The sequence below is a fragment of the Marmota flaviventris genome, chromosome 17 (genome assembly GCF_047511675.1).
Source record: "Marmota flaviventris isolate mMarFla1 chromosome 17, mMarFla1.hap1, whole genome shotgun sequence".
In the NCBI taxonomy this organism is placed as follows: domain Eukaryota; kingdom Metazoa; phylum Chordata; class Mammalia; order Rodentia; family Sciuridae; genus Marmota; species Marmota flaviventris.
This window is the reverse complement of record NC_092514.1, coordinates 73502134-73519880: the sequence shown is the minus strand read 5'-3', so window position 1 is coordinate 73519880 and position 17747 is coordinate 73502134. Positions and strand designations below refer to the sequence as shown.

Below are 17747 nucleotides of genomic sequence, written 5' to 3'. Positions count from 1 at the left end.
GAGACACCTAAAATTAAAAGTAGCCAGGATGGTGACACATGCAGAAAGATCAAAAGGCAAGAGGCCAAGCCTGGTGCAGTGGCATACGCCTGTAATCCCAGCGACTCAAGAGGCTGAGGCAGGAGGATTGCAACAGCCTCAGCAATTTAGTGAAGCCCTAAGCAACTCAGCAAGACCTTGTCTCAAAATAAAAAATAAAGGGCTGGGGATGTGGCTCAATAGTTAAGCGCCTCTGGGTTCAATCCCTGGTACCAAAAAATGAAGTTAAGAGGCCAGCCTGGGCAACTTAATGAGACCCTGACTCAAATAAAATAAAATGTGAAGAAGGGTTGGGGAAGTAGCTCAGGGATAAAGTGCTTGCTTAGCACATGTGAGACCCTGGATTTCATCCCCAGTGGGGAATGAAGTATTAACTGGCACTCCAACACTTTCTAAAAGAAAACAGATTTCCTCATTGTCCTGATGACATAAGAGTGCTCCACATGGGACACACCACATCACCACCTGCTTCTATTTCATTACAAGGGATCTTAGTGCACATAAGCTAGAGGTTTTCTCCTGGCTGTTTTCTGTCATGCGGTCCCTGCCTTAGAGTGGCTGGTTCTGATGAGCTCTGAGTCCTGGCTTTCCTGCCCTCGTGCGGAAGCCTTCTCACTGAATTTGGGCTGGCCTTGTGATTTGTTGTCACCAAGAGAATGTACTGGAAGTACATGCTGGAGACCTACGGGAAGGTTTGCTAGTCTTCCCTGATGTGTTTTTGGGGCCTTTGGCCACTAGCAAGTCTGGCTCTCCTGCCACACTACAAGGTCCTATGGAGGGGGTCATGCAGATGGACAGGCCCTGAGACAACAGGGAGACAGAGAGACTGCCCAACACCATCTCTCACTGACCATGGCAAAGCACTACACATGCAAATCAAACTGGTCTTGGAAGGCCTATCCCCAGCCATCCTCTGAAAGCAGCCACAAGGGACCCCAAGCCATCAATGTCATCAGAAAAGCCACCCTGCTAAGCACAGCCAAAGCACAGAAGTCTGAGAAAAAACTGCATGGCTTCTGTTTTCAGTCCTTATAGTCATTACGCAAACAAAGCAAAGTGAAGCGGCAGTTCCATTACCTGTATAAGCAGTAGTGACACTGAGAAGGAGCATCTCCTTGGTGACACACAACTTGAGAGACTTCTCTGAAAAGAAGAACATTCAGGAGTACTTAATAGCTTTTTTTTTTTAATTAATTTTTTTTATTGGTTGTTCAAAACATTACAAAGCTCTTGACATATCATATTTCATACATTAGATTCAAGTTGGTTATGAACTCCCAATTTTACCCCAAATACAGATTGCAGAATCACATCGGTTACACATCCACATTTTTACATAATGCCCTATTAGTAACTGTTGTATTCTGCTACCTTTCCTATCCTCTACTATCCCCCCTCCCCTCCCAGTACTTAATAGCTTTCCATCAATAACCAAGAGCTGTGCAATGTCCACCCAACTTATAATAACCACACTGTCCTGAATCCTTGTGTGTCAGGGTGAGAATAAAAGCAATCAGAAATACCTTATGTCCTGAGCATATGTGAAGAAGTGCTAAAGACACACTGAAAGGATACTGCAGGAGTACTGGAATATGGTCAGGATCGGTGTGATAAGAAATTTTAATCAATCATTTTCAAGTATTTCCAGGAGAAAATACATAATCAAAATAAGGTTTAAAACAACATTTTTTTGGGAGGAGGACGGTGTTACTGAGGATCAAACCCAGGGCTTCATGCATTTTAAGCAAGTAAGTCTACCACTAAGCTATATCCCCAGGCCGTTTTTTAAATTTTATTTTGAGACATGGTCCCATTTAAGTTGCCAAGGCTAACCTGGAACTCACAATCTCCTGCCTCAGCTTCCTGAGTAGCTAGGATGCCAGGCCTGTGCCACCATGCCCAGCATTAAAACAACAATAAAAAAGAAAGAAAGAAAAACACTAGCAAAGCATATTCACTTAAAATAATCAGAAGATTTAGTTAACAAGCAGAAATTCTAACATATTATGTAGTGTGATACTATGATAATGGGTCACACATCATTACACATTTGTCCAAACCCACAGAATGTACACCAAAATTAGCCCTACTGTAACCATGGTCTTTGAGTGATAATATGTCAGTGTAGGTTCATTGATTATAACAAATGTACCACTCTAGTGGGAGCCAATAATGGGGGAAGCTATGCATGTGTGGGGATGGGGGTTAAAAACTATACTTTCTGTTCGATTTTGTTACGAACCTAAGCCTACTCCCAAAACCACACAAACAAATAATCTATTTGCAGAAATTGATGAACTGATCCTAAAATTTATATGGAAATTCAAGGGAAACACAAAAGCCAAAACAATCTCGAAAAAGAACCAAACTAGAAGACCCCCACTCCCAAATGCACAGCAAGGAACACAGCACGGCACTGGCACACAGGCACGTATCCAGATAAGTCCTTACATCCACACTCATTTTCAACAGAGGCAGCAGCGTAATTCAGAGGAGGGAGGTGGGGGAGAATAACTGGATATTCACACGCAAAGGAATGACACTGCACCACTCACAAAGAACTCAAAATGGAGGCTAGACCTAAATGTAAAAAACGATAAAACTCTTAGAAGAAAACTTAGGAGTAAACTTTCATGACCAAAATCAGGCAAAAACTTCTTAGGACACCAAAAACACATATAATAAAAGAAAAAAAACTTTGAAGCTATTTTTTAAAAAATATTTTTGAGTTGTAGATGGTCCCACAATACCTTCATTTTATTCATTTATTTTATGTGGTACTAAGGATCGAACCCAGTGCCTCACACATGCTAGGCGAGTGCTCTACCACTGAGCCACAACCCCAGCCCCTAGTAAATTTTTTTTAAAATCAAAACCATAATATCACCTCACACCTGCTAACCATGGCTATTATTAAAATATAACAAATGCTGGAAAGGATGTGGAGAAAAGGGCACCCTGTACGCTGGGAGGGTAAATTAGCATAGCCATTATGGAAAACAGCGTGGAGGTTCCTCAAAAAATTAAAAAGAGGGGCTGGGGATGTGGCTCAAGTGGTAGCGCGCTTGCCTGGGTGTGTGAGGCACTGGGTTCGATTCTCAGCACCACATAAAAATAAGGACATTGTGTCCACCTAAAACTAAAAAATACATATTAAAAAAAAAAAAAGTTAAAAAGAGAACCAACACATGACCCAGCCATCTCACTTCCTGGTATATACCCAAAGGAGATGAAATCAGCATCTTGAAGAAACATCTGTATCCACGTTCACTGCAGTGTCACTCACAACAGCCAACACGCCGAAAGAACCAAGTAGAAAACACAGACACTAGATTACCAGGCAGCCTTAAAAAAGGACACCCTGACACATGGGACAACACAGTCGAACCGTAAGATACCATACTAAGGGAAACGATTCAGACGCAGAAAGACAAACATCGCGTGGCCCCACTTATATGTGGAGTCTTTTTTTGTCCATGGCTGATCGGGTAGGAGAAAACGAAAAGCTGCTAATTAAAGAGTATGAGGTCAGGCGTGTTGGCCATGCCTGTGACCCCATCAGTTTGGGAGGCTGAGCCAGAAGGATCCTGAGTTCAAAGCCAGCCTCAGCAACTTAGCAAGTCTGAGCAACTTGGCAAGATCTTGTCCCCAAATAAAAACTAAAAAGGGTTGGGGATATGGCTCAGTGGTTTAGCTCTCATGGGTTAAATCCCCGGTACAAAACTAACTAACTAACTAACTAAATAATTAGTATTGAGTTCCAATTAAGCAGGGTGAGTAAGCTTCTGGTAAGCTAAGGTACAACTTGGTGACTTCCGTTAACAGTATTGTATACTTGAAATTTGCTAAGAGAGTAGATGCCAAAAATTCTCATCAAACACATACAAAATAATGTGATAATTACACAAGGTGATAGACATGTTAATTACCTTGATTGTGGTTATCAATTTCACAACATATACTTATAAGAAAACATATTGTATGCCACACATATACGTTAATTTTTAATTTATCAAATATACCCCAATAAAACTAGAAGAAAAAATCTAAAACTTTTGTGCTTTAAAACATACTATCAAGAAAATGAAAATCCACACCATGGTAAAAATTACTTGCAAATCATACATACGAGACACTTTTAAGTAGAACATATAAAGCGTTCTCACAACTCAGTAATAGACAATCCAATTTAAAAATGGTAAAAGAACTGAGTAGACATTTCTCCCAAGAAAGATACATACAAATGCCCTAAAAAGCATGTGAAAATATGCTCAACATCATTAGCCAGATGATGGTGCAAATCAAAACCATAATGAGCTATCACTCCACACTACTAGGAGAGCTTAGTTAAAAAACAGGAAATAGTTGCAAGAATGTGGAAAACCTGGCTCTCTCATTCACTGCTGGTGGGAATGTAAGAAGGGACAATCTGGCAATTCCTACACAGGTGAGCTTCAGGAGACCACATGAGCAGGACTTCACTACTACAAGAAATTGGAAAACATCCATCCACACTAAAGCTACACAAACATTCATAGCAGCATTATTCATGATACCTGATGAACAGAGAGTCACGTTTTAGAATGGACAGTGAAGTAGAAGAAAGAAGTCACAAAAGACACACAGTGTAGCATTTCAAGTACATGAAATGTCCAGAACAGCAACCTACAGATTGAAGGTAATCAATGTCTGCCCAGGGCTATGGATGGGGAGATGGGTGGGAAGGAGAAATGACTGCTAATGGGGATAGGGATTCTTCTTTTTTCTTCTTTACCACATTCATTAATATGAAACTTATTAACCCAGTTTTAATGAAAAGGAAGCTGAACATCAAGACACATTACAAGAATGCAAATGACATAAAACTTTAGGAAGAAAAACATTTCAGCAACTTAGACTATGTTTCTCATTATATTAGAGATTCTTCTGAAGTGATGAAAATGTTCTATAATTGATCATGGTTGCACACTTTATAAATATCATAAGTTGTACTGAATTTGCACAGGATTTAATCTTTTTTTGGTGGTGGTAGTGAGGTTTGCTAGGGATTGAACCCAGGGATGCTTTGCCACTGAGCTTCATCCCTTGCTCTTTTTATTTTTTATTTTGAGATAGGGTCTCACTAAGTTGCTTGGGGGTCTCACTAATTTGCTGAGGCTGACCTTGAACTTGTGATCCTCCTGTTTTAGCCCCTCCAGTCTCCGGGGTTTGGATTTAATGAATTTCTTACATGAGCAAATCGTACAACGTATGAATTGTATCTCAACATAAGTTACTAGACCTCCCAATCTCATACTGGGGACTGGACCCAGGGGTGCTCTACCACTGAGCCATATCCCAGCGTTTTTTATTTTTCAGACAGGGTATCGCTAAATTGCAGAGGCAGTCCTGGGATTTGTGCTCCTCCTACCTCAGCCTCCTCAGCCACTGGCATTCACCACCAAACCTGGCAAGCTACTCTATTTAAAAAAGTGACACCTACTGACTCTTTTCCAGATTTTCTATGCTCTTTTTAAACAAGAGTAAAACTTACTATTTACACTATTTCTAATTTTTTTTCACATAATAGAATAAATATTTTTGATCATTTGTAGAGATCATTTATTTTTAATATCTCCTAAAGATAACTGCTTAGTGGAATGAGTTATTCCAATGGGCAAAGGTATAAATGTTTTTAAGGCTTTGATACTTATTGACAAATCACTTTTCCTAAAGTGATATAAGCACCCATCCTCATTAGCAGTGTGGACTTATGCATGCAAGTGCCCATCTCCCACAACACTGAGAATAATCTCCTTATTTTGTGTGTGTGGGGGTGGGATGGGGTGTCCTTACCATGGATTGAACTCAGTGGGGCACTAGACCACTGAGCCACATCCCCAGCCCTTATTTTATATTTTATTTAGAGAGAGAGTCTCGCTAAGTTGCTTAGTGCCTTGCTGTTGCTGAGGCTGGCTTTGAACTTCCTGCCTCCTGAGCAACTGGGATTACAGGCGTGCACCACCATGCCCAGCAAGAATGATCTCTTTGAAACTCAATAAAAAGTTTCAATTTGCCCTTCTTGTGGTCAAGCTATGACCAGCTCTAATGGAGCACTTGGGCCTTTCTCAACAGTTCCTAACAGCTCTGCACCACATCCTGCAAGCACTTCCTTGCCTCTTAGGTTATGTTGATGGACTGCAGTTTAGCATTTTATTAACAAAAAAGCAAGTCTTTTGGGCTGGGGCTGGGTCTCAGTGGTAGAGTACTTGCCTAGCATGTGTGAAGCCCTGGGATTGAAACTCAGCACCACATTTAAATACATAAAAGATCCACCGACAATATATATATATATACATATACATACATATATATATATATATATATATTTTTCCCCCTTTATTGTTTGGTTTATCTGCTTACAAGACTATTCTCTACCCAATTATTTTCTTCAATTACTTTCATGGTTTGCTTTTTAAATTCAGTCTTCAAATGGTATAAGGTGAGCATAGATTCCTGTATTTTCCTATAGTCAACTGCCTGAACTTGCCTGAGACCTACTTTTACTGAATCTGTATCACTACTTGGGGGTGGAATTGAGTCTAGACTGTTCCACTAGCCTTCTAGTTCCCTGTTTTCAAATTAATTCATAATAGTTTTAGAGTTAATCAGGGTAAGTCTCTCACTTCTGACTCTCTCAGCTGTTTTCAGATATTTATTCTAACAGAAGAACTTTAGCATGATTTAGTCAAGAGCAAAAAATACAGTTGCACCAAATGTTCTAGAAACGCATTACACTTACATTCAGTTCAGGAGTTGAGTGCTTTTGGATGATAAGTAGGAACCTTCTTTGCACAGCCTCCTTCAGAGCACCAAGTGGAGGAGTGTCATGAATGACTGTAGAAGATCACTTAAACCTTCTTTATCCTGTGGCACCTCATGATTCACACTGCCCCAAGGACCCAGGAACCATCCTCTCAATGTGCTTCCCAACAATCCTGGGTGCTCACCTTTGGATGCTGCCCTCTTTCTCCATATTTCAACATCCATTCTCTCACAACCGGGCACTACCACATAAACAATAGCTCCATGATGTAACACACATGGCCCCAGATGTTAGTTCCTCATTTTGGAGAAAGAGCTGAGACAAAGCCTGCCGACTTTCAAGGAAGGACATCCTGAATCTGGCCAACCATCAAGAGCCAACAGAGGGCTTCTGTGTTTAGGAGCAGGGAGGCTGCATCCAGTAGTCATCACCACCCTTTCTTATCTACATGCTCACCTGCTCACCATGTAAGCCAGCATGGCTTTCTAGGGTCCTGGAAACAAGAAGGGATGCCCCGAAAGGGCCTACTAAAAACATCAACAGTCTTCATCGACTGGTAAATGGCACTTTCTGTGAGTTTGCCTAACCTGAGTCCTTTCCCCCTGATTCCTCTGATCAATAACGGTTCTTGGGGCTGGGGATATAGCTCAGTTGGTAGAGTGCTTGCTTCTCAGGCACAAGGCCCTGGGTTCAATCCCCAGCACCATACACACAAAAAATGTTCTTCTGACAGACAAGTCTCTAGACATTCAAGAGTGAAAGGCAGACTTCAGATGGTGGTGACCTCCCATCCTATAGGACAACCAGGCTATGTCTCACTTAATTACATATGTAGCCTAATTTATAATTATGAATGCACTCCTGAAGGTGCATAAAACAAGCCTGATAAAACCATTCTAATGATACACTCCATACGCAAGCCACCTCCCCTGTCCACAAGGCCCTTTCCAAATATAGGCTACTCTTGGTCAACAGCATGCTTTAAGTCATCTGAGCCAGCCACAGATGATCAGATCAAGAATTTGCCATATTCAAGACAACCAATGAAAACAATTGTAAACACTTAAGGGCTACAGGGTCTATGTCACAAGACCCCATGGCCTCTAGTGGGCTGCTCCCTATGGAGAAGAACTGGCACTCTGAGATTCTCCTGCTGGGGAAACAGAGAAGATGAGAAGAGCCAGGGACAGAATTGGAGTTGGATGCTTACTTGCTTCTGAAGAAACCGTAGGCATCCATTATGAGAATCACTGGCTCTGCCTGGCAGTATGGATCCAAATCCTAGAGCAGTAACCACTAACTAGCTGGTTAGTCTTGAGCAAATTATTAAATTTCTCTAAGTCTCAGTTTTATTTTCTCTAAAATACAGAAAACGAGCTACATGTTATAGAACATTTGAAATTACAGAAGGGAAAGCACACGGAGTTCAGCAGCCCGTAGCCAGGAAGAACTCTCAGGGGATGAGAGTGACTGTCCTTACAACTCCCAGGTTGCGGGAGCCACTGTTCTGCTCCGAGGAGTGGCAAACAGTCCATCTCACCTCCCTGGGAACTCCTAGAGAACTCCCCGCAGCTGGTGAACCCGAGTGCTCTGCAGCCTCCACACACACCTGGCTCAGGTGGGCAGTCATATAATCATTCACACACCTGCCATGTTAGACCTTTATGAGAAGACTAATGTACGCTGAAGCTGCATACCTGGAAAAATGAAAATACTGAGGGATCGTCAATCCAAAGTTACCAGGGAAAGGGGAAAGGCAAACGCTGAAGGTGCTCCTGAACAGTTCTTGAATTTCAGACACAGAAAATACTTACTAAATGCATCTACTGCCTTTGTCATATTGTTCTGGGCAGACCTGAGAAAATAAAAGAAAAGTAAGTTTTTCCCTTGAAAATTAGGAAAACAATAAAAACATTACCCAGATACTAAAACAAAGGTGCTAAGTGGAAATCTCATTTTCATCTCAGTTTGTGAATGTTCTGTCTTCTCCATGGCCTGGCAGATACGTCCAGTATTCCCCAACACTCCTGGCTCCAGGGACTCCTTCAAGCCCCAGGTCCTAGATGCAGACACTGTGTTCAATGTGCCATCCAGCACCTCTGGGTTTTGAACAACGGAAGACAGCTCTTTATTATCATAATAAATTCATTACATACGTTCATGTACCTCCCTTTTAGAAATGTCACTTTGGGCAGAAGAGAAATATACCCCATCTTGCTAGTTAAAAAAAAAATAAAAATGATCTTTAAATAGTCAATTTCCCACTATCCCTCCTATAAAAAACTAGGTCCTCAAGACCACTAATGTCCTAGGTGTGACATGGCTGGGATACAGAACAATAATTTGGATGAAAACATGGGTTTTGGAGTAAGAGTACTAGTTTGCCCCTATTAGTCCTGTGACATTAGACAAGTGACTTCATTTCTCTAAGCTTTATTTCCTCATTTGCAAAATAAGGACTCTGCCACTTACCTGTGGGAGTTAAATAAGATGATGTCATCAAAATAAACTGAGAATAAGATTAAGATGACAGCGTTTTCACAAAGATTACCCTACCAGCCAAGTCTACTTCTCCTAGATCTTTAAATATAGCATGTTTTAACCAAGAGGAGTACTTTTTTCTCACCATCAAATTCACAACTTTCCTGGAAGCAAATTCTATGTAGTTTCTGTTACCTGGCAGTGCCCTCAGACCAAAATCTTGTACTTTAGCCCTCAAAATAAGTAAGAACTGACTTATATTCTGCAGACCATTAAAATACAATCAATTCAGCTGCAAATCACTTAGGATTCAATGAGATAGTAAAGAAACTCATTTTACATTTTTAAAAAAATTTTATTTGCTATTGGGAATTGAACCCAGAGGTGCTTTACCACTGAGCTACATCCCCTGCCCTTCCGCAACTCTTGATGCCAACCCATAATGCTATACCCCTTCTCCACTTCATATTTCTATTTAAGATACTAGATGGTTAAGGTATGGGGCTCCTTTTTAGGGTCATAAAAATGTTCTAGCTGGGGCCTGGGGCTGGGGCTCAGTGGCAGAGTGCTCGCCTAGCATGCTTGAGGTGCTGGATTCGATCCTCAGCACCACATAAATATAAAATAAAAATACTGTGTCCACTTACAAAAAACTGAAAAATACTTTTAAAAAATAAAGTTACTGTGTTCACCTACAACTAAAAATATAATAAAAAAAAATGTTCTAGCTGGGCAGGTGGTACACACCACCAGCAGCTCAGGAGGCTGAAGCAGAAAGATCACAAGTTCAAAGCCAGACTCAGCAACTTGGAAGGACCCTGTCTCAAAAAATAAAAAGGGGCCAGGGATGTAACTCAATTGTTAAGTGCCCTTGGCTTAAATCCCTGATACAAAAAAAGTAGTACTATAAAACCGGCTATGCTGAAGAATGCACAATGGTATGAATGTACTAAGAAGTGAATTGTATACTCTAAATGGTGGGTTATGTGGCCTGTGTTCTATCGCATTAAAGCTTTTAGGATAAAGCTTATTTCTGTGTCTCCCACCCCACCAGAAAGTAAGCTCAAGAATGCACAAATTTGGTTGTGTTCAATTCTCAATCCTCTGAACAATCCTGGAATAGCAGAGGCACTCAAGTACAGGGGGAAGGGGAGAAGGAGGGACGGAGGACAGCGGCAGGCACCAGCAAAGAAACTCCCAGAGGTCACCCCGCTAGCAGGTCCTCAGAGATGCAGACCAAGCATTTGAGATAAAGGACAGACTAGCAGCTCTTGGACATCTTCACATCACTGCTGAAAGGCCTGCACGTGGGATTCTTCAATGTCAGTTCCGACTTACACCTTCAATGGCTTCGAACCCCACCAGTGACAGGCAGACTCCTCACCTAGCATTACATGATCGAACGTGAACGCTGTTCTCACCCTCCTTCCAGCATGTGGCACCTATCTGCCCCTCTTCCTCAGCCTGGTTCTGGCAATGGCCGCCCACTGAGCCTCACTCCTCACCAGGGGAGGTCTCAGGGAGCACCCCCAGCCCTCCAGCTCCCCACCCATTTTCTTCCTAACCACTCACGGTGACATTTTCTTGTGTGTGCACTCCCCACCACCCCTTTTAAACTTAAGTCCCATAAGAGAACTTGAGTCTTGTCCACTGCTGTCTCCCTCAGGTTTCCAAGGAAGCCAGCACATGGACAGTGCTACTGGGACAAAAACATGGAGGCTCCAATTTGGAAGACAATTTAAAAAGAGAGAAAGCTAAACAGGCTGAGCAGTAGTCCTAAGAGCTGAACCTTATCACAGGTACACAATCCCCTTCTCTAATACCTATGGTTTGTGCTTAAAAAGTTATGTGCCACTTAACGAGAGAACAGTGTGCTGAGAAACACATCACTAGGCAATTTTAAAAGTGCAAACACCACAGAGTGTACTCACAGGAATCAGGCCAGCTAACCATGTCACTAAGCGATGTCATCCTATGGGACCACCACTGTACACGTGGCCCACCAATGAACGAAACACTGTTGCGTGGTATGAGGCTGTGCGCAGGCACATGCACACAACACACACATACACACATCCAAACCAAAGTACCACCTCTCCTTTGCTTTAAATAAACTCACTACAAACTTTGAACATTAACTATCTTACAATTGGAAAATTTTAGGCCATTTTGGATTAAAAAGGCAACACACAGAATGCTCAATGCCAATGTTTTAACAATAGATAAAAAGCTGAAAGACAACTTTCCCAATTTATCAATCACAAACAAAGCAAAATGAGGGTGGCAAAGATTAATTTCTCATTTCTCCTTCTTAAACTGAGACATTACTTCAGACAAATTTGCCTGTGATGTTTTAAGTTGCATCACCAATAAAATGTGCTCAGGTAACTTACAAAAACATGGCCACATGCTTGTTTCCCATTTGGACTACTTTTGGGAAAGCACCTACACAGGTCAGTACGAGAATCAGGTACCATAAGCCAAGGGCCGGTGGTGACAAGCAAGTGTTGTTGGCTCTCCTCTCACCCACCCCTCAGGAATCAGAAAGACCCAGAGCTGTACTACACAGACAGAAACCAAGGACAAAGACTGTTTGATATTTCACTTTCTAAGCTCTCATCCTGGCACACAAAAACACACAGGAGGCCCGCAAAATTCAGCAAGGAAACTGGGGCTAGAGATGAGGAAGGAGAGGTTACTGCTACTGTGCAGGGTCACAAGCGTCAGTGGCAAAGCTGGGGGCAGATATGAATCCCCTGTAAAACCTTGCATTGCCTCCCTTCCTCAGATGACCTTTGCCTTCTCCCTCCCTCACCACCCACCCTTATCTCCTTCCTTTCTTTCCTTGAAAAGGCTCCTCTCCTGTTGGCCTGTGGTAACCTTCAGGAGCATCAGATATAGGTCGTGACAAAGCAGGGTGGGTGGTAGTCTCTAGATTAGACAGATTTACTTTAACATGAAAATAAATATCTCCAACATCTTACTCATTCATTTCCATGTCTTGGTCATCAGAAGACTCATCTTCTCCAAGGACATTTTCAGAATCTGGTTTCCGAATGAGAAAGAATAGAACTGTCCCCACAAGACTAATCACTGTCAGAGCAATAAACACAGTTCTTCGGTCACTCTCTAGGGAGAAAAAAGGAGAAAGCAGATAGCATCAACCAGACAATTCCAGAATTTACTGTTATATCTAGGGTTGTTTTTAACCAGTAAAAAGTTTCCTCATTAAATTCTGACTTTAATGCATGAGTAAAAAGTTAAGATAAGGTGATAAATAGGCCACTTTCACCTATGTCTTACAGTTAGAGAAATACTGACAATCCCAAAGAAAACAGTACAAGAATTTACTTGGGTTCTTTTAACCAAAGAAATGTACAGAAGAGGGGCTGGGGCTATAGCTCAGTGGTAGAGCACCTGCCTCGCATGTGTGAGGCACTGGGTTTGATCCACAGGACCACATAAAAATAAATAAATAGATATATTGTGACAATCTACAATTAAAAAATATTTTTTTAAAAAGTATATATATATATAAAAAAGAAACAGAAGAAACAACTGAGCTCTCAAGTCCCCTGAAGACTGATCTTACACCTGTCCGCGGTATTACCTGCTTGGAGCATAGTCATAAACTATAATCCTCATTAATGATAGAATCCAAGGGAGAAGCTTATTAAAACAAACATCTGAGGACCTGAGGTACCAAAGTGCATTATAATACATCTCAATAAAGCAGCAATGGGTTATTTTTCTGAGGAACTACTTAATAGGAATTCTTTTTGACTATATCTGAATGGAATAATGTAAATAAAACAAACCTGATATTTGAGTTTTCCCTTGCCAGGCAAAATATATGTAGAGATTTCCAAAGAACAAGCTGGGGGAAGAAAAGGGAGGGGAGAGGATGCTGGGGAATTACTGGAATACTTACAGTTTTTAAAAACAACTATTCCCATTATTCACTGAGAGAGACAGTCATAATTTCTAAATTCATCTACCTGCCCTAGGTCATTTAACAGTTTCAACTCCACCTTGACTCTTTCTGAAATACTGGACTAACCCAGATGGAATTCAGACTCTGTCCATGCGAAAGTATGGACCTGATTCAGAGCTGCCCTCCACAGGGCTTGACTCACTTTGAAACATGTGACTTACAAACACTCTGGAAATGACTTCTTGGAAACAAGTTTATGCTACTTTTAAAATCCTCAAGAATTTACAAAAACAAATCTATGATCTAGTTATCTGCACCTAATCAGATTCAGATTCCTTATTGAGAACACCTTCCTAAGGAAGGAATCTTTCACACGCCTCTTTCTTTTTATTTTTTTTAGTACCAGTGAATTTTGAGGCAGGGTCTCACCAAGTTGCTGATTCTGGTGTTTGAATTTGCAATCCTCCTGCCTCAGCCTCCCAAATTACTGGGATTACAGGTGTGTGCCACATGCCTGTTTCTTTAATCTATTGCTCCTTAAAATTAAACATTTTCATTTGCTAAGCCTTGTTGGGGCCATAATTCTAGGCAAGACCCATGAAGTTAAATCCTCAAGGCAGATTCCTGAGATCCAATGGTCATAGCAAAATGACTGTTTTTGCTTTTTTTTTTCCCCTTAGAAAACACATAAAAATATTGGAATAATTAGTCTCACTTCTGAATTTTAGTGTATTTGTTTACATTTATCAGGCAGTGTAGCTCAGTGGGAAGGATATGGCTGCTGAAGTTCAGATAACAACAGTTTAACTTGGATGAATTACTATTAGTCTATTTTCTCATCTGTAAAATGGAGCTAACACCTTCTCATAGATTATGTGAGATTAAGCAAAATAAGCAAAGAATCCAATAGTTTCTAACAGATGCTAAATACATGGAGGTTAAATTATTTTCTATTTACAAATCTTATGTTCCAATGAAGTAATCCATGCATTTAAAGTAATCCTGTAAGATTCTGAATCTGTATCATATTCAGCCAGAAACTTGAGTCACAAAACATGAAAGATTTGAATTTTAAACAAAATAGGTTTTAATAAAAGGTCTGAAAAGAAAGCAAAGTAGAGACTGAGCTCCAAAATTATTATTACCTGGACTGTAAGAGTGCCCAGAAAATTCCACTGTTTCTCCCGATAGTGTGCTCATCTGAATTTATTGTCAGGCAGTTTCCTTGTGCTGTCCAAAGTACTAAAATTAAACCAAAAGTTTATCAAGAAAATGAAATCCCCTGTCTTTGTATATTAAAGGCATGATACCCATAGATAGGCCCCAGAAAAGAAAACAAGGTAAAAATCAAAATGCTCACCAGCAGCTGCAATTCCAATGAAAACAGATGCAGTGTAGAAGGACCATGTGAAAGGCTGGATAAAAACGGCAATGTACATGCTAAAATGTAACAGGTCAATGCATTACAGTCAAACCACACCTGAAACAGTGCCCAGCATGCTTCTAGGAATCAGTTATGCTCTTCTTTTACATTCAACCTGTACAGGATGGTCTTTAAATGTGACCTACTCAAAATTTTAAAATCAGGCATTTTACAGGTTTACAAAGGCTTGTGCCAATAGTTTAGCACATGATGAACTACAGCCCTGAGAGCCCAGAAGCTCTTCATTACTTCATCTGGATCCTTATTAGTCAATCTGATAGAAAGTTAGATTATTTCACAGAAAGTTCTTTTCAACCCTTACAGAGATTTTTGGATACTATATATTAATAGTAAAATGAAAGCTGATAATACATCTCCCATCAATTAGGACATGGTATCCCTGAACAAGAAGCGGAGAGCCAAATCCCTAAAATACCAATTATACCCTATTCAGTCCAAGTCTGCAAGAGATCTTAAAAGTTTACTATATGTTGGAAAGGTACTGGAGGCATTCTAAGCAAACAAGTGAAAAAAAAAAGACTGCACTACTCACCTGTAAAATAAACCACTGGCAAACATAGAGAGCTGAGGTCCTACAATGGCAACCACTGATGGTGTAATCAAATTTGAAGCAGAGAATACTCCATAAATAATTGCCATGCTGTACATAACACACAAAAGAGAATTAAAGAACAAAATCCCTAAACACTGACTCAAAAAAAAAAATTAAAAAAAAAAATAGTATCAGACCTTGAACTCAGGGCCCCACACATGCTAGGTAAGCACTCTACCACTGAGCTACATTTCCAGCCTCCGCACCACTATATATATATATATTTTTTTAACAGTACTGGGATTGAACCCAGGAACACTCTACCTCTGAGCTACATCTTCAGTCCCCCCCACCACACACTTTTCTTTAAATTTTGAGATAGGGCCTTCCTAAATTGCCAAGAATAGACCTTGAACTTGTGATACTCCTGCCTTAGCCTCCTAAGCCACTGGGATTACAGCATGTTATCATCATGCCTAGTTTTTTTTTTGATATAAATCCTTTTACTAAAATACATCAATGTCAACTTCATGTTTAAATATATTATTAAAGACTATGCAAGACATTTTATTATAATTACTAAGAATGACTTTGAGACTACTATTCTCTTTGCAGAAATACTATGTACAGATATAAAATGACTGATGTAATTATGAATCTCAAGTTTGTACAGTAGCCATCATGAGCCACAATTTCTTCATTTTGAAGCTGCCCCTCTGTGTGTACAAAATCTTTTTCAATCCACTGCTCAAAACTGACAGGCTCTTTAGATGTGGTCTTTTCAATCTTCAAGGTCCACGCTAAGTAACTTTGTATTATAAGCTTTATTATATGTGAAAACATATGATGAACTCCTGGGGGAACATTCCTATGGTGGTCCAAAATGTTTCTGGATTCCCACCAATGATATTTTAAGGGGTGTTTTTCATCACTTGATGTAACTAAAACCACTTCAGCCCCTTCAGAGTTCAAACAGAGATCAAATTTTCTCATCTTCAAGTGTTAACCCTAAACCAGGGCCACTGGTTTCACCTACAGTTCACACGCCCTTTCTGTGCATCCTGTCTCCCTGGGGCCAGGACCTGTAGCCTCCCCCAGCTCCCATCATGCCCAGTTTCAAAAAGGTTTCACTTTAAAATTTCTATTTAGAGTTTGTAGATTTGTAATAAATATTCACATTTGATTGCATTCTTAAACTGAATGTCATATAAAGTTTTCACTTGTACATAACACTGAAGTCCCGTCAGATGCTTTGAATCAATTTTCAATGAATTGCTAAGTTACAGTAAGTGCTATATACAACAGGTATTGTGTCAAGTACTTTACAGGAATTTTGCTTTTAATTTTAACAGCTCTTACAAAAAAAGGTATTGATCTCATTTCACAGAAAAGAAAACTGAAATACAATGGAGTGAAATAAGTTGCCAAGAGTTCATCAGGGTGGCTAGTAAGAATGGAGCCAGGTTCCCAATCCTGACAACCTGATTCCAGGAGTCTAAGTCAACTAGTCCACTCTACAAAGTTAGCCTACCACTTTTGGCAACTGCATAACATTTCTTTGCTAAAATACAAAGCACGGAGTTGGAATGTATTTAACTCAAAATAATGGTTTCACTTGTACCTCTTCCAGAGTCTATGGACCAGGCCTACCATAATATCTTGTACAAAGTGTGATTAAAACCATTTCCAGGGTCCTGATTTCATTTACTAGCCAATACTTGTAAAGCAAACTGTTTTCTGGCTTTTATGAATCAATATCAAATGTGTTCCTTCATTTTTTTATTTAGAATACACTTGAAGACACAGAATTACCAAAAAATGTGATATTACTATTAAGCCATCTAGAAAAATGGATACTAACATTCTTTATTCTCAAATATCATATATATGGTTTAACATAGATAATAACCAAATAAGAAGAGTTTGGGGACAGGGAAATGCCACAATTCAATACTTAACTATAGAAAGATTTGAGAAACCTATTTTAGTCATTCTATAATGTATGCAGACTTAAAAAAATTATGTTGTACCAATAAATATATATAATTTTTGTCTATCAAAAATGTTTTGCCAGGAGCAATGGCACACATTTGTAATCCCAACTACTCAGGAGGCTGAGGCAGGACTTCGAAGTTCAAGGCCAGTTTCACCAACTCAGCAAGACCTTATCTCAAAAAATAAAAAGGGCTGAGAATGTGGCTCCATGGTAAAGTATCCATGGGTTCAATTTCCAGTACTGCAATAAAGAGAAACCTTTGTATACATGCACATATGTACTACCCCCATCTCCCTGCAGCTTCAATCATAAGATACTAGTGATCTGTGAAGGTCTTTACATTTTCCCCATCTATAAAATTGGAACTGAACACCTTAAGCAAAAATCTCAAGGTGCCTAATGAACTATAGTTGCTATGAAATCGCAAAAACAGGAAGATCGAATGATTCAAAAATCACATGAAACGTTTGTGATTTCATAATGGACATAATGGACAGTACTTTATTAAATGTCACA

General features: G+C 40.1%; 1 protein-coding gene and 1 pseudogene across 11 annotated transcripts in view; both read right to left on the bottom strand.

Moving 5' to 3' along the window:
* The window catches only part of Mfsd11 (major facilitator superfamily domain containing 11), a 46598-nt gene that overhangs the window by 27494 nt on the left and 1357 nt on the right, over positions 1–17747 (bottom strand). For all 11 annotated transcript variants that reach the window (XR_011704990.1, XR_011704992.1, XR_011704991.1 and 8 more), the window contains exons 3-9: positions 15236–15343; positions 14620–14699; positions 14405–14501; positions 13144–13202; positions 12310–12454; positions 8659–8699; positions 1117–1182 (exon numbers count right to left, since the gene is read on the bottom strand). Coding sequence is in view for 1 of the 11 variants with exons in the window: in XM_027955773.2 (XP_027811574.1) it covers positions 1117–1182; positions 8659–8699; positions 12310–12454; positions 13144–13202; positions 14405–14501; positions 14620–14699; positions 15236–15343 (596 nt within the window). In the remaining 10 variants the exon portion in view is untranslated. The remainder of the gene's footprint in view (positions 1–1116; positions 1183–8658; positions 8700–12309; positions 12455–13143; positions 13203–14404; positions 14502–14619; positions 14700–15235; positions 15344–17747) is intronic.
* Positions 15789–17359, bottom strand: LOC139702399 (intraflagellar transport protein 25 homolog pseudogene; annotated as a pseudogene).